The 21,230-nt window shown below is 62.4% G+C and overlaps 1 protein-coding gene across 1 annotated transcript in view; it reads right to left on the bottom strand.

Annotated features, from left to right (window-relative positions):
• Positions 1–1,352: 1,352 nt before the first annotated feature.
• ELFN1 (extracellular leucine rich repeat and fibronectin type III domain containing 1) overlaps positions 1,353–21,230 on the bottom strand; it is a 32,411-nt gene continuing 12,533 nt past the window's right edge. Inside the window, exon 2 of the mRNA XM_027125590.1 lies at positions 1,353–5,103. Within this exon, the coding sequence (XP_026981391.1) occupies positions 2,431–4,860 (2,430 nt within the window). The 5' untranslated portion in view covers positions 4,861–5,103 and the 3' untranslated portion in view covers positions 1,353–2,430. The remainder of the gene's footprint in view (positions 5,104–21,230) is intronic.

Below are 21,230 nucleotides of genomic sequence, written 5' to 3'. Positions count from 1 at the left end.
CCTATAGCCAGTGCTATCTCCTCAGTGACAGGGAACAGCAGCTGAGGCCTGACCCCACTTTTGTCCCACGGCCAGGACTGTCACCACTTACTGCGTGACCTTGGGCGAGGCAGGCCCCTCTCTGGGCCTCCACCCAGCCTCCAGCCCCGGGGTCTGCCTCCTCTGCCTGCCCGCGCTGCCCTGGGCACGGCCTCGTGGTCTCCAGCCCCCTCACATGTAACGGTGCCCCTGCACTGTCACCCCCATGGCCGGAGCCGGGGGAGCCTGGGGCCTGTCGGGTCGGGGGGCAGCGTCCTCAGAAGTGGCCCACTCTGAAGGGGATCAGTCGAGGGGGGCCGTGCAGGGGCCCCACATGCAGGACCTTGACGGGGTCACCTGGGTGCAGAGGCCAGGACGGCGGCCAGCCCGCAAGAGACAGACCCGCCGTGTCCCGGCCCCGGCTCCTGCACAGGCTCTAAGGTGCCTGAAGTGAGATCGCCATGGAGGGGAGGGGGGAGCAGTCTGTCAGCGGGGGTGTGCAAGGAGGGCTGCTGACCCGCCGCTTCCAGCCCTGCCCCCCACGCCTGAACCCCGCTTCCATCCTCTGCTCCGGGTCTGGCTGCTCTCCGGCTCCCCATTGCTTCCGAGCTCAGTCCCAGCTCCCACTCGTGCCTGACCAGGTCCTTGTCAGAGACAGACTGGGCGTGGGTTTGCCCTGGACTGGGGGTGGGGGGGTAGGAAGGAGAGGAGAGCCCCTACCCCTGCGAGGTAGAGAGCTCGGATGAAGATCTGACGCGTCCAGCGGGAGGGTCAGTGGCGGGTCACCTGTTCCCTGCAGGGCCCGCCTTGGAGAAGGTGCTTCTGCAGGACGCAGGACTGGGATGGGTGCAGGTCCTCCACTGTGCTGACAGGTGGCCTCAAGGCCCAGAAATGGCTTCTCACCCTAAAAGCCTTGCTCTGGCTCCTGAGGGAGGGCACCTGTGGCAGCACTGCTCTGGACGGAGCCACTGAGGGGGACCCTCCGTGAGCTCGGGGTCGCGGTCCGGACTCCTCGGGAGATTCTGAACAACCTGGCGCTGTTCATACCTGCGCTCAAACCCCTTCCTCCGAGTTCGGGGCCCCACCAGGGTGGCAGGGGGATGGGCGCGAGGCCCGTGAGGGCCTGCGGCGTCGGGATCTGAGGGAACTTTCCCCGTAGGGGGGGCTCCAGCCACGGGAGGGGCCCCTCCAACCCGCTCGAGCTCGCCCCACTCACATGCAAACCCCACCATCTGTACACACCCGTCAGCTTCCCGGGTGTGTGCGCAGACACCAGTCACACGCACCGTCGGACACACTCACTCACCCCCCGGTGCCCACCTCCCTCCCCTGCCCTTCCACACCGAAGCTGGAGTTCCCCACCCAGGGCTGGCTGCGTCACTCCCAGGGCCTGTGACCCCAGCGCCACCCCTAAACCAGACATCTAAAACCCCAAATCCTTCCCTAAATCCCACAGTAGAAACCCACTACAAACAAGCATTGGGATTTTTTTCCTTTGCAGAATTTTTTTTTTAGTGGACAGACATAGTCTTTTTTTTCTTTCTCGTTTCACAGCAAACATTGCAAATATAGAAATATTTTTCTATACAACAGGACGACAGGAGCACACACAGCCCCCGGCCACCCCCGAGCCGTCCCCAGGCACAGCCCCCCTCCTCGAGTCCCGCAGGGCTCCGGGACCTTCCTGGAGGCCACTCGGCCGCCTGCCTTCGCTCTGCCCCTCTTTGGTGGCCTCCGGAGGTGGCAATGAAGAGACGGACTAAACAGTCCACAAAAAACCACGGACGGAGATCATGCGAGGAGCCAGGTGGCCACGCTGGCCACGCCCCCCAGGTCTAGTGTTTTATCTTTTTAAGAGAACTTTACTTTTAATATATTTTTTTAAAAAAGAAAATAACGAGAGAAGAGAGGGAAAGAAAGAAAGCAGAGAAGAATCAAAAGAGAGAATAGATAATGAAAAAAAAACCCCACCCCCCATCCCTAAGACACAGTTTTTCGAAGTCCCTTGTGTGTGTGTCTGTGTGTGGGGTGTGTGTGTCTGTGTGGTGTGTGTGTGTGTGGTGTGTCTGTGTGGTGGTGGTGGTGTGTGTTTGGGGGGTGTGTGTGTGGTGTGTCTGTATGGTGGTGTGTATGTGTGTGTGTACGGGCCCGCTCACACCGGTGAGAATGACTCAGGGCAGGTACACGTGCTCGGCCACGGTTCACCTCCCGTTCATACTGTCAGTGCCCCCTCCCCACTTCCTCTGCAAAGCCCAGGGCTTTAACAGCTGCTAGCGTGTGTGTGTGGGTGTGTCCCGTGGGTCTCTGGGTTACAAACAGCTGCAGTGGCTCTTGTGTCCTTTTTGGTCCAGTGGGCATCACGAGTTTCGGGGAGGGCGCGGGCACCGGGCGCCTGGCGGGGGGGGCGGGCGCTCAGGACTTGTGCTGTGCGGACACGCCCTTCCAGTAGTCCAGGATGTCGTGCAGGTCCTCATCTTGGGCGAACTGCACCTTCTTGCGCAGGGCGTGGCCGGCCGCCACGAACTCCCCGTTGTCCTTGTGCCGCCGGCGGCTCAGTCTGAAGCGCTCCCAGATGCTCTGGGAGGCCCTGCAGGTGTATTCGGGGCTGGAGGAGTAGCTCAGGTTATGGTACTGCGGGGACAGCTGCGAGTAGGCCAGGTCGCGGGGCCGCGGCCGGGTCAGCGGCTCCAGGATGGACGCCTTGCGGCCGCCGGGGCCCTCGTGGGGCAGGGGCGTCTCGGCGGGGTGGGAGCCGGGGTACGAGTGCCGGTGCTCACCGTACTGGCGGCTCTTCTCAGCCTCGGCCCGCAGCACGGCGGCCGCGGGGGTCACAGTGAGGATGGCGTCGGCCGCGGGCGAGCTCTTCTCGATGTACTTGGCCTCGGCGGCCGCGGCCTTGTGCACCCCAGCGGCCTCGGCGCGGTAGGGCCGCGGGCTGCGCGCGGAGCCGCTGGACGAGGTGCTGGCGCGCGGGGCCCCGGGGGCGGCCTCCGCGCTGTGATGCCGCTGCAGGCTGAAGGCGTCCTTGTAGGCGGGCGCCAGGAAGCCGTGCTTGCCGGCCAGCGGCTCGGACAGCAGCACCAGCTGCGGCTCGGCCGCGGCCCCCGCCTTGCCGCCCTGGAAGGAGGTGGACTCGGACTTGAGGGCGTCGATGCAGTTGTTGATGATCTGGTTGACCTTGTCCACCTCCTTGGCGATGGTGGAGATCTCGGCCACCGAGCTGCGGCTGTCGGGGCCCGGCCCCCCGTCCCTGCGCTCCGCCTGCCCCCCTGAACGCACCTCCAGGTAGCTGCCCTTGCTGGCCTTGGGCGTCTCGCCGCCCTCCGCCAGCTTGTACTGCTCCAGCTCGCCGGCGGCCGCCGGCAGGTACGGCACGCGGGTCACGGCCTCGGGGCCCAGCAGCGGGCCCTGGGACAGCGGGGCCAGGCCGGGCGCCTCCATCTCGGGCCCGTACTTGAGCTCGATGACCGTCTTCTGGAGGCTGCCGGCTGCGGCCGCCGCGGCGGCCTTCTGCTGCTGCTCCTCCCGGCGCCGCCGCCGCCGCAGGCAGTAGTAGACGGCGCCGAGCACCAGCACCATGCCGAAGAGGCAGCCCAGGACGGTCATGATGTAGCGCGTGGCCGTGGAGGAGCCGGGCACGGGGCCTGGCGGGCTGGGCGGCTTGGGCAGGCAGATGGTGAGGCAGGTGTGGTTGTGATGCAGCCCCGAGCTGGTGGAGACCACGCAGTAGGTGTAGTTGGTGAGCGCGTAGAGGTTGGTCAGGCGGATCTCCTCCTGGGCCCGGGTCAGCCTGGACACGGTGGACGACCTGCTGTTGTTGAAGTGCTCCAGCGTGTACATGCGGTTGAACGGGCTGGGCAGCTGGACCGTGATGGTGGCCGAGTTCTGCGTCAGCTGCGTGACCTTCATGAGCGGGCGGGCCTCGGCCTGCGGGGCCAGCGTGGGCAGGGCCACCAGCGGCGTGGTGCCGTCGCCGGAGAAGCACTCATCCTCGGCGCAGGGGCCCTCGCTGGGCGGCGCGGGGGGCGGCGGCGGCGGCGAGCGGCCGGGCGCCGGGCGGGTCTCGGCCGCGTAGGAGGCGTCGGTGCACACGGACTGCAGCTTGCTGAGGACGCTGCGCTGGCCGTGGCGGCCCTGGCCCAGGAGGGAGTAGCCCGAGTAGAGCGGCGGCGACTCGCACTGCACGCGGTCGTAGGTCTGCGTGGCGTTGGTGAAGGCCGCCAGCCAGCGCAGGAAGCCCAGCAGCTCGCAGGAGCAGTAGAAGGGGTTGCTGTAGAGCTCGCACACGGACAGCTTGGCCAGGCCGGCGAAGGTGGCGCTGTGCAGCCGCTGGATGCGGTTCATGGACAGGTCGACGTTGACGATGTTGGGGCACTCCCAGAAGGCGCCGGGCGCCACCACCTCGATGAGGTTGGCCTGCAGGTACAGGTACTCCAGCTTGCTCAGGCCGCGCAGCACGCCCTCCGTCAGGTTGCGCAGCCGGTTGTAGCCCAGCTGCAGCACCTGCAGGTTGAACTGGCCCGAGAAGGCGCCGTCCTCGATGTAGCCGATCTCGTTCTTGGTGAGGTTGAGGTACGTGAGGTTGCCGAAGCGGCTCAGCGCGGCGTACTGCACGCTGCGGATGCGGTTCTCGTTCAGCCGCAGGTCCACGACGGTGCTGTTTATCTGCTGCGGGATGGCCTCGTAGGGCGGCTGGTTCTGGCTGCAGATGGCCAGCCACACGAAGCCCTTGTCGCCCTCGATCAGCCAGCAGTCGCCGCGCACCAGCCCGCCCGCGAGCAGCAGGGCGGCCGCCGCCACGCACGCCCAGGCCCACGGCGCAGCCTGCCGGCACCCGGCCATCGGGACCAGCCCTGCGGGAGCGCCCGCTCGGCCTGCCCGGGGGCACGGGGTGGCAGGAGGGGAGGGCGCCCGCGCTCTCAGGGGCGCACCGGGCCGAGCCGCATGGCCGGGCGGCCCGAGTGCTGGGGGCGGGGGAAGCGCCTCCCTCACGGCCAGCCGCCTCTCGCCATCCGCCGGCGTCCTGCCGGAACCGGGGCCTCCTTCCCCATCGGCCCGGGCGTCCTCCAGCTCCAGCCGGTCCTGCTGCAAGACAAGAGGGGAGAGGGCGGTCAAGTGCGGCCCTGGGCCCAGTCCCGCCGAGCTGCCCCGGGCAGTGAGGGAGGAAACGCAAGGGGGCTCAGTGCCGGACCGCAGGCTGACCTCTGTGCCCTGAAGCGGGAAGCGTGGGCTGAGCCCGAGCCCCACTTCCGCCCCCTCACCAGTGACCCCATGTGTCAGATGAGCAAACCGAGGCCCAGGGACAAGGCTAAGGTGCTTGGCTGACCGGCGATGGTGGGGGAGGGGCCGTGTGACAGACGCTCTGCGCTGCCCCCTGAAGGCCTGGGGCGGCACTGCGGCCGCCTAGGAGGGCACTCAGCCCCTCCCAAGGGTCCTCGGCTGGCTGCGCAGGAGCCTTCCAGACCCCTCTCAAGCGAGGAGCCAGAACGCGGAGTTCTCGGGCAGTGTGACCCGGGTACCTCGTGCCCCTTCTGGGCCTCCGCTTCCCCGAATGAGCCGGCTGGACGCTGTCTGTAGCTTTCCATCTGGCTCCGGGGACCCAGGGCCTGTCACCGCCCCACGTCGGTGGGCCCTGGCGGAAAGGCCTGGAAGGACGGTGCCCCCTCCTCTTCGCCAGGCTCCGATGAGCACACCTGGGCAGCCCTGACCCCTCCCATCTCTGACCTCTGCCCCCACCAGACCCCGCGCGTCTCCAGGGCAGGCCTCCCCACCCCCGTGCCGGCACGCGTGCGGAGGCTGCGACGGTCACAGTACAGGGCAGCCGTCCGGGATGAAGCCGGTGCCTGTGGGGCTCCCGCGCCGCGGGCTCCCGCTGCGCCTGGACGCGGCCCCCCTCCCCAGCCCCGGCCAGTGCGGGACTCACCCTCTGCCCCTCGTATTTCTCCCGCAGGACAGACAAGGGCGTGTGTTTGCCGGTTACTCTTTGGAGTTGCAGCGGCCTCTGTGACTGCCCTGTGGCCTGGCGGGCAGCCAGCCGAGTGTATTTCACTGATATTGACGTTTGCCACTAGCCTGCACTGAGGTGGTTTAAATTAGGAGAAAAAAATAATGATGTGAAATGGATTTTCCCCCCTTTGGAAACTTCACGAAGAACAGCTTTGATCTGGCTCCTGGGGCAGAGTCTTTCCGAGTAAGTTAAAGGGAGGGGAGAGCTCAGAAGGAGCTGGGAGAGTTCCTGTGGGGCCACAGCAGAGCCCAACCGGGGCTCGGCCCAGAGTCGCTGTGTGACACCCAGCAAAGCACAGGGCCTCTCTGGGCCCAAAGGTCCCCCGGGCGCCCCAGAGGCCAAGAGCGGGCGGCCGGGCAGGCTGCAAGTGCGTCCAGGCGGTGTTTGGAGGTGGGGATGGCTGGCGGGGCAAGGCGCCAATCAGAGTCTGGCTCCGGCCTCCGGATGGACACGGACGGAGCAGTGAGCCCGTCAGGGCAGCGCGGCGCCTGGGCAAGGCTGATCATAATCGCCTTTAATCTCTTGCTCAAAATAACTCAAAGTCAAGTTAAGGAGGATCACAGGGCCTAAAGAACCCTTACCACAGGCAGGCGTGGTTGGGGAAGACGGGCCCCAGGGCTGGCCCAGCCTCTCCGGGCACCTGGGCACCAGGTGGCTGGAGAGCCACGTGCACGTGTGCTCGCACGCACAGGGCGGAGGTATGTTCCACACTTGCTGGGACCTACGTCAGCCCGTGTGCGTGGACCCGTGTGCCTTCAGATGGACGCGGCTCCGCCCGAGCGCTCGAGGGTGTGCGGGCCCCTGCGGTCCAGCCAGGCCTGCTGCGCCCCCTCCCCACGGCCCGCCCTGCCGGCACTGCGGCCCTCCTCCCGGCGTGACAGTCTAGGAACTGCGCTCAGGGCTGGCACCTGTGAGCGGCAGGTGCCTCTGGAGCCCAGCCTTGCCTCTCCCCACGCCCCATCCGGGGGCCGCCTCCATCGGGCCGGCCCTCACGATGAAGGACGGAGGAGGGCAGGGACGGGTCCCGGGGCTGCTGTTGGGCCGGCCCGCCCTCAACTCTGCGCATCAGACCTGGCCCTGGAGCCCGGGCCGGGCGGGAGCCAGGCCTGCGGGGACACAGCCCTCCCTACCCGCCCGGCCACAGGCAGGAGCATCGGCTAGGAGTGTGGGTGCCACCCTGGTGGCTGTTCCCCAGCCAGCGTAGCCTCCGCCCCTCACCTCAGCCTGGCAGGGACCCCAGAGTTCTGTTGCACACCTCACACAGGGGAAACTGAGGCCCAGAGGGCCTCCCCGAAGGTCACACAGTGAGCCAGCCCGTCCTCCTGTGGAGGAGGCCCCTCAGGGCACCGTGTGCTGCGTCAGCAGGAACGCCCCGGTGGGGGACCGGGATACCGCCCCCGGCGTCTGAGAGCCCCGTGAGGACTGGGGTCCTCGGGAAGCGGCTGCCCAGGGAACTGGCCGAGTCACTGAGAAAGGTTCTGAACAGACCACGGGGCCCGCTCCTCCTCTCGTGCTCAGGCACGCATCATGCTCCCGCCCCGTCCATCCCTGGTTCGCTCCCACACCCCTGCCCCCCCCCACCGCGCACAGCAAGCCTCTGGCCGCACAACTGTTTCCAGGACGGCTGCAGAGCGCGTGCGCTGGGGGCAGGGCGCAGAGACCTGTCCCCCAACCTGCCCCAACCTGCCAGCACCCCAGACTCAGGGTCCCAGTACAGGTGGAGCCGCAGGGCCCTGGTCCCTCATCCTGCCCTCGCTGGTCCCCGGGCCCCATGCTTCGAGATGCAGGGGTGGAGGCCGCCTTCAGGGGGCCCTAGGTACAGCCGACGTGTGCTCCCCGCTCCTGCATCGTCCCCCCGGCTCCCGTCCCCACCCGCGGACTCCGCGATAGTACAGATGGTCTATGTGTGTGCTGTCCAACAGGGCGGCTACTGGGCACAAGCAGTGGGGCGAGTGGTATTGAACACACAGGTCTAGAACCTTCCATAAAGACAGCAGCTTGACCTGAGCACCCTCCGGCCACGCCCCTCTCCCTTCCCCCCCCCACGATGCCGCGACCCCGCCCCTCCAGGGCAGCATGCATCCCCCACAGCCCGAGCCGCCTCCCATCAAGGTCACTAGTGCTCCAGAGGGAGCACTAGTGACCTCTGTCCTGCCCGCTCCACTCCTCTTTGTCCCTTTTGCAGCCTCTGGGCGGCCCCTGGCCCAGGTAACCGGCCACCCCTTCCTGGAGCACTTCCTGCTCTGGGTCCCTGAGCCGCCACGCTCTCCCGCCCTGGGCTCCTCCGCTAGCTGCTGGCCCCTCTGCCGGCCCCCTCCCTCGCCCTGACCTCTCACTGTGCCTGTGGCCAGGCTCTGCCCTCCCTTCCCCGCGGTGCTGTCACCCCTCCCTTGGCTGCAGTGCTCTCTCCACGCGCCTGCCCCACCCCGCCCGCCCACCTCGCCAACCTTGACGCCCTGGACCCCAGGCTCACAGACGCAGCCGCTTCCCCCTCGAAGTGCGCAAGCCGCCTCCACCACGTTCCAAACCCAGTCCCGCAGCAACAGTGTCCGCTCCACCTCCAAACCGGGACCTTCGCCTCCCGCCACGCACGCCGTGGCCACCCCGGGCCAAGTTGTCCCCATCCCTCGTGGGACAAAGGCCATCGCTCCAACCTCGTGGCACCCACGATCCACTCCCCCGCACAGCCAGAAGGACCTGGAGAGCCCTCACGGGATCCCACTGTCCCGCCCACAGCCCTGATGACAGCCATCCTTTCCTCCCACACGGGGAGCAAAACCCAGGGTCCTGCCCCACCCGCCGCCGCTGCCCGTTCTCAACCCACCTCCCTGCCCCCACCCCCTTCCCTCCAGCCACCGGGCCGCAGCACCCCTGTTCCCGCCTGGAGAGCTCTTCCTCCGGCTGTCCGATCAGAAGAGGCCCCTTCCTCTCCCCCGAATCCCAGAGCCGGCAGCCTCCCCATCTGAACTCGTGCTCCCGGCCCCGTCACCCAGTTCCCAGCTCTGCCCAGCACTCACCTCCCCGATGTTTCCCTTGTTTATTTTATTATTCACTTCTGGAGTAAAGATCCTCTCCCCGCTGGGATGTAAACCCCAGAGCAGGAGCCGTGTCCTGTTCTCTGCTGTGATATCCCAGGCCCGGACCAGCGCCTGGCACATGGGAGCAGCTCAGCAGGGAACGTCTGCTCCGTTTTCTCATCTGCAAAAACAGGGTAGAAGTGCGTCCTTCCCGAGGGCCGCTGCTTTCTCACAAATCACCTTCCTTTGCATTTTGTCAGGCCAGCGGGAGCTGTCACTACCCTCTGGAGGGCCTCGGGCTGCCTGGGTTGCCCCTGGTCTGCAAATCCCAACACGCCCGATAGGACCAGCAATGTGTGTCCGACGTCCTCCCTCTGCCAACACCCCCCTGAACGCATGCCCAGGGGCTCTGTGCCCCCTGCGCCCCTCACCCAGGTGGACGGAGCCCCGAGCACAGTCACTTTCAGAGCCATCACATCCTCACCCTCATGGCAGTCCCACAAGGTGAGGGGACAGGGACACCCACCCTGCCCTCCGGGCCCAGGTGAGAAGCCTGAGGCCCCGCAAGTGAAGGGACCTGCGAGGTCCCAAGACCAGTCAGGTGGGAAGCCCACCGGGGCCACTCGGCCGCTGTCTCAACAGCCACCTCTGTCACCGAGGACGTACGACGGGGTCAGCATGTGTGAGGCTGGCACCGAGATCGTTCTGTCGCATCAACTCCAGAGCCCGGGTCGCCGATAATGAAATGAAGAAATATGGTGGTTCCAGGCTTTTAAACTCCTTACGACCAGATTTGCATAATCACCACGGCCATGTGGGAAAGGAGCACATCCGTCTAAAAAGACTGTTCCTCTCCCCGATCGCCAAGCCCAGACAAGAGGCCGGGGCTGCTCTGAGGATTTTGCTGATGGACAGGACTTTCCACCTCCACACGGACGCTCAGGCCGAGGGCCAGGGGCTCGGGGGAGGCAAGGAGATTGGTGGAAAGTTATAGATGGATAACTTTTTGCCGTTCCAACGTTTTGCCAACACATTGTGTTCACTGCTAACGTTTGTCTGACCCTATAGCCTGGCTCCACTGCAGAGCCCACGGGTCATGACGGGCACCTCAGGCAGGCCAGGCCACGAGGCAGGCGGATGACCCCACCCAGCCAGACCAAGTGTGGGAGCGGCTGCCCACCTGAAAGAGGCACAGAACCATCTCGGGCTTCAGGTTCCTGGGCCAGGACGAGAATGCTGGCTCAGCCGTGCTCTGGCTCTGTGGCCTTGGGCCAGTCACTCACCCTCTCTGAGCCCGTTTCCTCCCCTGTCAAATGGTAGGTCCCCCAAGGGTAACAGTGAGGCTGACATGGCCAGATTATGGAGGCCTTCCAGTGTGTTGCCCGGTACAGGGGTGCTCTGTAGACCCTTGTATCCTGCTGCAGCTGTGCCCCTGGCCTCGTGGATGGAGGAGGCATTCTAGGCAGGGGGGGGGGGGGGGGGGGCAGCAGGCCGCTGGACGCTCTCTGTGGGTTTTACTTCAGCAAGCCGCCCACTCTGGGGGGTATACGGGGGCCCCGTGGGGGCCGTCCTGGGCTCAGCACCCACCTAGAACCTGCCCCACTGCCCACTCCCTCCCTGTGTGTCCAAGGAGGCTGGCACGGGCTCGCATGGCAGGTGGTCCAGCAGTGCTGACTCAGCGGGGCTGGACCCTCAGGACTTGGCCACGGGGTCGGGTCTGGCAAACCCCTGACCTCAGCTGGCCCCGGCCTTGTCCTCTGGGAGGACATGAGGTGGAGGGACCAACCCCTGCACCCCGGCCCCCCACCCCGCAAGGATGCGGACGGTGTCGGCAAAGGTCAAAGGACGGGGCCCAGAAAGGGGCTGAGTGCCCAACACTCCTGCCAGTTGACCTTGGGTGGGTCCACGGGACCCCACTGGGCCTCAGGGCCCTCACCCTGCCCATCCAGAGGCTGTGACGAGCACGTGTGCAAACAGAGGTCACGACCTCTCACTCCCTCCAGGATTCCCCACGTATTGAGCGCCTACTGTATACTGACCCGCTTCTCCCATGTCTGGGGAGGCAGGTATCGGCGTTACCCAACAAGCCGGCTGCGGAAACAGAGGCCCAGAGAGGGAAAGGCATTTGCACGGCCAGAAACACGATTCTCCCAAAGTGAGGTCAGAGGACCACAGCATCTGCTTGTTCAAAAGGCCCCGGGAGGGGGCGGGGGCGCAGGAAGGGCTCTGGGGCTGGGGTCTGTCTCCTGGGAAGATGCCATCCGCTGCATCCCTCCTCCCCCCAGGCCCGAGGCTCCAGGCTGCTCTGGAGTTAATTAGGGACCCAAACATTTAATGGTCTGCTGTGCTTCCACTGGGCATCTTTTTAAATTAAAAAACATGATGTACAGCATCGTTGGAGAGAAAAATCACTTTGCAGTGGCTTCCTGCTCGGTCGCTCGCAGGGACACGGGGGTGAGGGTGGCTGGCCGGCCTCCGGGGAGGAGGGGTGACGAGAGACCCTCTCGAGGAACACGGGTCCACCCCGCGCTGTGGACGCCTGGCACTGTTCCCCATCACACCCTCAGAGCCCCTGCAGCTAGGAAGTTCTATCTTTAGTCTGCGAACCTCTCCACTTGTTTTGAGGGAGGGCTGGTCTGAGACTGAAAGCAGAGACTTGCTGGATCTGCTCCTCCCGGTAGAACGCTGACAGCCAAGAGCCCTTTCTGACCAACTCCGAGCTCGGGTCCGTCCCCACCCTGAGCTCTGATCCCAGCCTGGCAGGAGGGCAGGGCGGCGGCGTAGGGCTCTGGAAGGGACCTTAGGGGAGACCGAGGCACGGGTCCGTCTCTGTCCTCCACCCCCCAGACACTCACAGGGCCCGGTGACCGTTTCCCACCTCCTTCACGGGGTCAGGCCTCTGCACACGTGCGCCCTGCAGCACGTCCCGTTGCTATGGTTATTTAATCAAAGCATACTTCCTGGCCACGATTAATTGTATTAAAGGTTTGGGGCACGGTTTTGGAGTGGAGATTATAAATGAGCAATCAGCCCGCAAACGCTAAATTAATAAGGGAAATAAAACACCAAGCAAAGTCAGTCTGAGAAGTCTCCGCAACGGAGTACTCAGGACACGTCGGCGGTGCCCAGGCTGGCCGTGCTGCAGGCTGTGCCTACGGCGCCCTGTGGTCAGGGGGCAGCTCGGCACGGTGCCCTCAGCAACGGGGTGTTTCCACGCGGGAAACGGGAGAGCCGTCATCACACCGGGGATTCTGACCACCAGCGACGCCTTCCCACGCCTAGGGCCCTCTCGCGCAGCCAGGCATTCAGAGTGTACGTGGTCCCCGAGTCCACGGCTGGTACCGTCAGGTCCCAAGAGGCCCTGTCCTTCCAGGAGGCTCCCCTCCACCACCCACCCCTCACATGCCAAGCATTCGCCCCACGAAACCTGTCAGAGGCCGCTGCCTCCAGGCCCCCGTGTTCCCGGGATGAACAAGCCTTGCCGGGTCCGGCTAGGCTGTAAGAACGAAACCGTGCACTGCGTGGCCTCAGCTCACACCCTCTCCTGCAGCTTCCAGAGGCGAGGCCAGCACCACGGCCAGGCCTGGGCCACAGACTCCTGTTAATTTGTGTGTCATCACATACAAATCACACACACGCGCGCGCACAGCTTGGGGATGCCGAGCTGTCCCGAGACCACACGTCTGCCTCTATCTGCATCTTTACATTTAACTTGCAATCCACCTGGAAAGTATTTCTCGGGTGTAAAGAAAGATAAAAATTGATGCCCCCCAAACCCCTGGCACAGGCACCCAATCGTCCTGACATCTTCTGCTGAAGAATCCACTCCCTGCACTTGACCCGTGATGCTCCGGCCCGCACCCCGGCGGGACTGTGCTTTCCACAGGGCACAGCTGGTCAAGCCTGTCCCCCTCCTCCCCCCGCCACCCCGCGCAGCTCCCCAGTTCCCCCCATGAGCCCACGTCTCCAGCGGGCCACCCAGGCCCGGCGGCGGTGCCTGCCTGGCCCTCCCCGTTACTCCGCTTGTCCTACGCGGCAAAGAGTGACTTGCGCATCTTCCATTTTCTCTGAGACGCTGTTTCCTCCGCCTGGAACCCTAACCCCGCCCATCACCCCAACCACCCCCTGCCAGGCGTTCTCTGTTCAGACTCCAGGTTGGAGCTGGGGACTCCCCTCGGTAATCCCAAAGCTGCCCGTGCTGGCCCCACCGCGACCCCACACTGCAAAGACCAGACCCCCTGTCTCTCCCCACCAGCGTCAGATCCCAGGCAGAAAGCCCTTGGCCAGCAGCCCCGGGTCCTGTCTGCCTTTCCAGGCACAGAGTAGGAAATGTATGCTGACTGAATTTGTGAAAATATTCAATCCACAATCACCCGTAAAGGAGAACAACCGTGTGTCGTGATTTTCCGGGGATGCTCTCTATTAATGCCTCTTGTTCCAGAGTAATTATTAATAGATCCCCTCTCACTTGCAAATTATTCCCATTTGGGTGATAACTTGTTCCATGGTCACCCTCTAAGGAGGCCTCTGTCTGGGGACTATTCTGTTCCACTGACCACGCCCTGTCCCGGACACACCAAAGCAGCACCGGCCAGACTGCCCGTCGTTAAAAGGTCTACAAATAACCAACGCTGGAGAGTGTGGAGAACAGGGAGCCCTCCTACACTGCGGGTGGGAATGTAAGTTGGTGCAGCCACTATGGAGAACAGTATGGAGATTCCTTAAAAAACTAAAAATAGAATTACCATATGACCCAGCAATCCCACTCCTGGGCATATATCCAGAAAAGACGAAAACTTTAATTTGAAAAGACACATGCACCCCTATGTTCATAGCAGCACCGCTGACAATAGCCAGGTCATGGCAGCAACCTAAATGTCTATCAACAGATGAATGGATAAAGAAGATGTGGTACATATATACAGTGGAATATTACTCGGCCACAAAAAAGAATGAAGTATGCCATTTGCAGCAACACGGATGGACGTAGAGATTATCCTACTAAGCGAAGTAAATCAGAGAAAGACAAATACCCTATGATATCACTTATATGTGGAATCTAAAATAGGACACAAATGAACTTTTATGAAACAGGAACAGCCTCGCAGACATAGAGAACAGACCTGTGGTTGCCAAGGGAAAGGGGGGGATTGGGAGTTTGGGATTAGCAGATGCAAACTGGTACCTATAGGATGGGCAAACAACAAGGTCCTACTGTAGAGCACGGGGAACTATACTCAACATCCTGTGATAAACCATAATGGAAAAGAATATGAAAAGTCTATACGTATAACTGAATCACTTTGCTGTACAGCAGAAACTAGCACAACACTGGAAATCAACGAGACGCCAATAAAAAATAAATAAATAAACCACTGTCTCTATAACAAGCTTCCGTATCTAGGAGGCAAGGCATCCTTCGCACATTCTTCTACGTCAACTCTTAGAACGATTTTATCTCGCTCTTCCAAACATGCCACCAAGGTGCGGACGGGAGTGCACGGAACCCAGAAATTAATTTTGGAAGAACCTGCAGGTTTTATAATATTCCAACCCGGCTTATCTCACTCTTCTTGTTTTCTTTGGTATCTCTCAGGAAAACTTTAACAGACTGCCTCACAATGACCCTAATTTTTCCTCGTAAATGCATCCCTAGGAACCCCACGGAGGCTTTTTTCGTTGCCATTGTGACTAGGGGCTGCTTACTTCATTATGTTCTCCAACTAGCTGCTGCTGGTACAGATAAAAACTATTGATTTGTGTATGCCTGTGTTCTGTGCAGCCCAGTACCTTCACCAAGTTCTCATATTAAATTATTTTTTCACTCGGTTCTTTTGGGTTTCTGAGGTCTCAAGTCACATTGTCTGCAAATAATTACAATCCTTTCTTGTTTCCCGTTTAATTCTGTTTCATGTCTTATTGCTACGTCCAGAATATCTGGACAATGATAAAGGGCACTGTTGGGGTTTTTTGCATAGAAGTTTTTGAATTGGAATCATTAAAAATCTCATCGTTTGGAATGACACTGGCTGTTGAATTGAGACACAGATTCTTTACTGTGATAAGAAAGTGTCTTTCTAGTTCTATTTTTAGCGGTTACTTTAAAATCAGAAAGTGGTGCTGGATGTCATCACATGCCTTTTGTCACTTATTAACAAGGCATTAGGGCTGAGCTGCTCATACTGTGTATTATTGTATTAACAGATTTCTCTACTATTAAGCCATCACTGAATTCTTTCAATAAATCCTGCATAATCAGGGCAGATTCTCTAATATTTTGTGGGACTGAATTTGTCTGTGTCTTATTGAGGACTTTGGATCCACTATTCATGGGCGAGATCCCTCTGGGGTTTCATTTCCTGGACCATCTTCACAGTTTGGGTGGGGCTTGGGGCCCTCCTCACATCTACCTGGGATGATTTCCCCCAGAGAGATTGCTTCTGATGGAGGCCTCCTGGTTCTACGAGCTCAGGGCCTCCACGGCAGATGTGCCCTGGACAGCCGTGTCAACAAATCCCATGAACGGCTTTGTAAAGTGCATGGCCGTTTTATCAAGTGAAACGTCACCCCTGACTCGTCTTTTGCTCATTCCGGGTTTACACGAGTCAGGGTCGGCTCAGAGCAGGGTAAACAGCAGAGAAAGCTCCGCCGGGAAAGCTTATGACAGGCATCTCATCTGGTGACTCCAGCACTGGCCTCCAGGAGGACAGGGAAATGCGGGAAGGGCTGCCTCGGAGGGAGACCCCAGCCCCCTCGGGTGACCTTAGGATTGCTCCACCACCCTCACAGGGCCTGCTGGTTTCCGTTCCGCGTCATCTGTGTGTGGACAGATGGACATCACGTTAGGCCCAGATGAGTAAAAGACACAGACCTTCTCAGAACGCCCTCTGTAAATGAGGGGAAAGCACGCTCCACACGGGAGGTGAGGCCACGGCTGCTACGGCAGATGGCTTTCCCAGAACTTCCCCTCCCATCTCGCCTGTGACGGGACCTGACTCCCCCTTCCACCACGAGGGGGGTCTCTCTCTGCACCCCTGGAAGCTGGGGGCCCCGACACCGCTCTGGCCAACAGCGCTGGCAGACGTGAAGCTGAGTCCGTCCAGGGCACAGCCCTCAACCAGCCTGCAGCCGTTTCCCGTCCCTTGGAAGAGCCGCCACCTAAAACCAGCGGCTTCCAACACGACGTGCTGGAGAAGCTGCAGGCCCGGGGGCGGAGGTGGGGGTGTGGAGGGCGAGCCACGAAGAAGCCCCCCTCAGGGCGCGTGAGACCGCGCGGAGCTGACGGGAACCACGCAGCTGGGCCCTTCCCGAACTCCTGCTCCCAAAGCCATGGGCCAAACTCGGGGTCCCTTGTGCCCCCGAGGTTGGGGTCGTCCGTTACGCAACAGCAGTAACTGGCACAGGGCTGAGCGCCGGTGAACAAGGAGGGCTGGGCCCCGTCCCCCAAGCCTTGCCGTCCCCATCTGTCAGAGGGCCCAGCTTTTCATCTTCAAGAACCCACGGCAGGACCCGTCTGTGCTGCCGGCAGTGAGGCGGGGAGTTCAGAAAGGGGGTCTGGTTTTGGGGGGTCAGGGAAGGCCGGTCAGTGTCTGAGTCACAGGGCGGCGGCCTGAGAGCGCCAGACCCTGAGCCGCATGGGACCTGGCCTGCTACTCACCAGCTGGGCCGTTTTGTGGAACTTTCTTACCTTCTCTGAGACTCAGTTTTACTTTCCTGACAAATGGAGCCATTGACAGCCACTCCCGGGGCCATCAGGAGAGTGGAGCGCATGGTGTTTGTGAACACGCTGGGCTGGGCTGGGGGGAGGGGCCTGTGTGTCCCCCACCCCCTCCCCTCACGGGAGGCGGGACCCCGTGATGCCATCAGACCCTCGGTCTCGGCTTCTGAGCCAACACATCACCCAGCGCTTCTCTCTCTTCTGGAAAGTGGGAACAGTCACCGTACCCCACGTGCTCACTGGTTTGCACAAAGAACGCATGTGTCAGGTCCTCCCGGCACCCGAGCTCGAGGAGGGCTGTGGTCCAGGGGCAGAGGGACCAGGGAGGGTCTGAGCAAAGTCAGAAGGTGCGGCCAGGCCTGCGAGCCTGAGAGTTGGGGCGGCATCTTTCCCCGCGGGACGTGGGGCTGGACCCAGACGGGGGGCTGCCTGCAGCTGCCCCTCTGCTCGCCCGGCCAGCTCTGTAAATCCCCGCCTCTCAGTCCATAAAAAATCCACCTCATAACACACCAAACATTAATTACAGCCAAAACGCCAGGAAGGGGACTGGTCTGGAAGAGGCTGCTCTCATGCTAGTCACCGAGACGCTCTGGGGGTGGGGGTGGGGCTCCTGCTTGGGGCTCCGAGGTGAGCCTCTCCCCACGACACGGGGCTGGGGAGGCGGAAAGTGGAGGCCAGGGCGCCTGGGATCTGGGTCTGGCCCTGCCCTCCAGCTCTGGCCCAGAGAAGGATCGTGCAAAGGGCTGCTGCTTCCTCCTGACGGTCAAGAGTGGGGAAGGTGAGCCCACACCCAGGGCTCTCAGCCCCCCATCTCCGTCCCCTGCAAACAGGACAGAGGCCCACCCACGGCCCTCTCAAGTCCAAGGGGGTGACAGTAATGAGTAGCGGATGTGGCCAGAGCCTCCAGCCAGGCGGAGCCCGGGAAGGGGCTGGGGGCAGTGAGCAGAAGCCCCCCTCAGGGGCTGGGCAGCCAGCCTGGGTGGCGCGGGAGGTGTCTGCTGGAAGGTCACTGGGTCACTGCTGGAAGGTCCCAAGGAGGCAAAGGGAAGATTCAGCCTCAGTTACTTGGCCCTGAGCCTAAGGAGATCCCCCCACCAGAATAAAAGGCCCTGTCTCCGTCGTCTCCGGCTACCGCAGGAAGACCAAGGCTGCGCACTTCAGCCGCGCAGGTGGTGGGGAGACCTCGGCTGGCAGCCCTGGAGACTCGCACCCCCCCCATCTCAGCCCTGAACCCTGTGGCAACGACCCTCTTCCCACAGTCATTCATTCCCTCAGTGTTTACTGAGTGTCTACTTCCAGGGACAGGACAAGGTCGCTGTCCCCATGGGTCACAGAAAGTGTGTGAAGAACACACGATCGGATCGCACAGCCCTAACCCGACCCCGGACTTCAGTCATATCACCTGGTGCTGTGTGCCCCGGGGCAAGTGGCTCACCCACTCTGGGCTTTAGTCTCCTCATCTGTAAAATGACTCATGGAAAGCACTGACTACGGTTCCTGGCTCAACAAGCGTGAGTCACCCCAGAGGAGCAGAGGCGTCGTAAGACTGCACAGAACATGCGCCGCAGAGCAGAGACTCCGCTGAGGTGGGGGCATATCCCAGCCGACCCTGAGGACCCCTTGCTGCTCCGCGTGACGGGCTCACATCCCCCCCGCCCCAGCCAGCCTGCACTGACAGACAGCCTCCCCTCTAGGTGTGGGACACACGACCTCAGCCCCCATCTCCTGCTGGTCTGTACTCAGGAGGAAACGGGAGAAGAGGGGGCTGGGGGACCCTCCTGGGGACACATCTGACTGGCAGATCCCCCTGGACGGCGGGCCCCCTCTGCAGCAGCTCCCCACCCCAGGTCTCTGAGACCCAGGGGTCCCGGAGGCCGCCGTGTGGGGTGGGGTAGTCCTGCAGCAAGAGGCCGAGCGGGGCATGTGCTGCCACCCAAAGGGCACGGGGAGTGACGGGGGGAGGGGCAGGGGTGACACCCCACCCCCTACCCCCTGGGAGTCCCTGTGAGACAGAGGCATCCCCGGGTCCCCATCCCAGGGCCGCAGGCGGGGTGGCTGCTGCTGGGGTGGGGGGCACAGGGCGGGGAGGGGTCAGCCCCTGGCAGGTGGGGGCCTGGAGGCCAGCATGTTACAGCCTGAGACCCGCTGGGTGTGTGTGTGTGAGTGTGTGTGTGTGTGTGTGTGTGTGTGTGTGTGACTGTGGCCATGGTTGTATGTGTGTCACTGAGTGCRACCGTGTGTGTGTGTGTGTGTGTGTGACTGTGGCCATGGTTGTATGTGTGTCACTGAGTGCGACCGTGTGTGTGTGTGTGTCTCCCCCCAGGCTCTGGCCCCTCGGGTACGGGTCTACCACCTGCCCCCCCCGCCGTGCTRCACACGCACAGGCACACCGTGTTGCACAGGAGCGTAAGCCCCGCCCCACAGCGGGCAGGGGGGCAGCGGCACAGCAGCTGGAGGACGGTCAGTGCTCCGCGTAACTGACGAGGCAGGAATCGGCCCAAGCGGGGTGTGAGGACGGCCTCCCTCCTGACAGCCCTTCCTCGCCGAGCTGAGTCCTGCCGCACCCCGCCGCCGTCTGCCGGGCGTCTGTGACTCTGCTCCTGGTCTGCAGGCCACACGCGCTGGTCACCGCCTGTTCCCCTGGCCAGTGCCGGGACCCGGGGGGCGGCTGTGGGCGGGATTTCAGGCAAGGCGGCCTCCCTCTGGCACGTGGTGTCGCCACCCCATTCCCTGGCTCGATCTCCCCTGAACGTGGTGCCTGGCCTCTGCTGCCCGCCGGGTATTGGGGTGCCAGGGGCAGCTGCCCCAGGCCCTAATCCCAGAGGGCTCCCGGAGGAGAGTCTGACATTCGTGGGGGCAGAGCGGTGGGCACTCACTGAGAGTGACACAGACCACGTCACTCAAAGCACCAGGGACGCCCCCAGCGGTGTCTGGGTGGTCCACGGCTCTGTTCTCAAGGTGAGCAGCAGTTTGGACGAAGTCTGAGAGCCTGCAGGAAGGGGACAGACGCCGGAGGCCGGGACCAGGACCCAAGCATTCCCTCCAGCTGCAGTAACGGGTCAAATCCACCTCAGTGCAGTACGCGGGGCGAAAACATGCCAGGAAGGAGGTCACAGAGAAGCACGGCCCCACACCACTCACAGCGAAAAGACAGAGGCAAGAGGAGGCTCACAGGTAAATGCGGCGGCCTGAGAAGGTAACGCGGGCCGACTTAACAGAGGCATATCAGGCGGAACAGAGGAGGCGATGATCCGGCACTGCTCCAGAGGGTCGGGCTCCAGACCTCACACTCGCAAAGCACCTACTCTGCGCCGCTCTTCTGACAGCTTTACGTCTCGTTCACACTATGTATTTAAACCAATCTGGTGAAGTCAGTACTGTTATTGTCCATTTTACAGAAGAGGCACGGAGATGTCTATTAACTTGCCCGAGTTTCCACGGCTACTCAGGTGGGGCCGGGTTCAAACCCAGGCAGTCTGGCCCCAGAGCCTGTGTGTGTGACCACGCGTCATGGGGCCAACAGATCAGTGTTCCAAGGCGAGTGACCCTTGGAACCCTTGGTGAAGCGCACACGCAAAAGCCAGGGGTCCGAGGAGAGGCAGGAGGCAACGGGGGTGTTTGGCTCCGTCCCCACAGGGCGTGCGTAGGGCAGAGGGGCGGAGCCTGTGTGTGGACACCGCGTGTGACCACTGTCCCCCCTTGGAGGACTCCCAGGGCCAGCTGATGCGAGCCTGGGCCAGCCGGCCTCGCTGAAAAGCAACCGGGGAGGCACCGTGAAGGCAAAGATGCACGTAGCCCGTGAGCCCAAATCCCTGTGCTGCCTGCACCCCAGAGAAGCTGCGAGGGGTCCGAGGCCGTGCGCGACCGAACCGAGGGGTCCTCAGAGACCTGACTAAGCACGCGGCACGCGCCCGGTGAGCGCTACACGGCGGGGACGGGAGCCTCCGGGCCGCGCGCGCGCAGCCGCCCACCACCCGGGCCTCGGGGCAGGACGCGGGACTCCGCCCACCACCCGGGCCTCGGGGCAGGACGCGGGCCTCGTACAGAATGCAAGCAAAGAAGGCAGAATCAGCATCACACAACTTAGTGAAGGACTTACTCTAGCGGGGAGGGGAACAGGATGAGCCCTGGGGGTGCCGGTGCGGATGGCTGCACGCCAATGTGCTTAACGCTCGTGACCTGCACACTTAGATGGTAACTTACCACCATTAAAAATTTATAAGGAAAAGGGGGGATAGGGTCTGAGAGGGGCACACAGAGGCTTCGGGCGGGGCAGGGGGGGGGGCACTTGAACGTGGCCCTCTGTCCCCTCCAGGGCTTCCCTACGACCCAGGCAGTGACTGGGGTTAGGGAGAGCTTTCATGGTATCTTCTTCATACCTCGGGCTGCATTAAATATTTTATAATTAGTGAAATATTTATTAGAGATTTCTTCAATATTTGAGACGTCTTAATATTTTATAAGAGATTTT

The sequence above is a fragment of the Aethalodelphis obliquidens genome, unplaced genomic scaffold (genome assembly GCF_003676395.1).
Source record: "Aethalodelphis obliquidens isolate GAN/ISIS:26980383/991018 unplaced genomic scaffold, ASM367639v1 scaffold30, whole genome shotgun sequence".
In the NCBI taxonomy this organism is placed as follows: Eukaryota; Metazoa; Chordata; class Mammalia; order Artiodactyla; family Delphinidae; genus Aethalodelphis; species Aethalodelphis obliquidens.
This window is presented reverse-complemented; position numbering and strand designations above follow the sequence as displayed.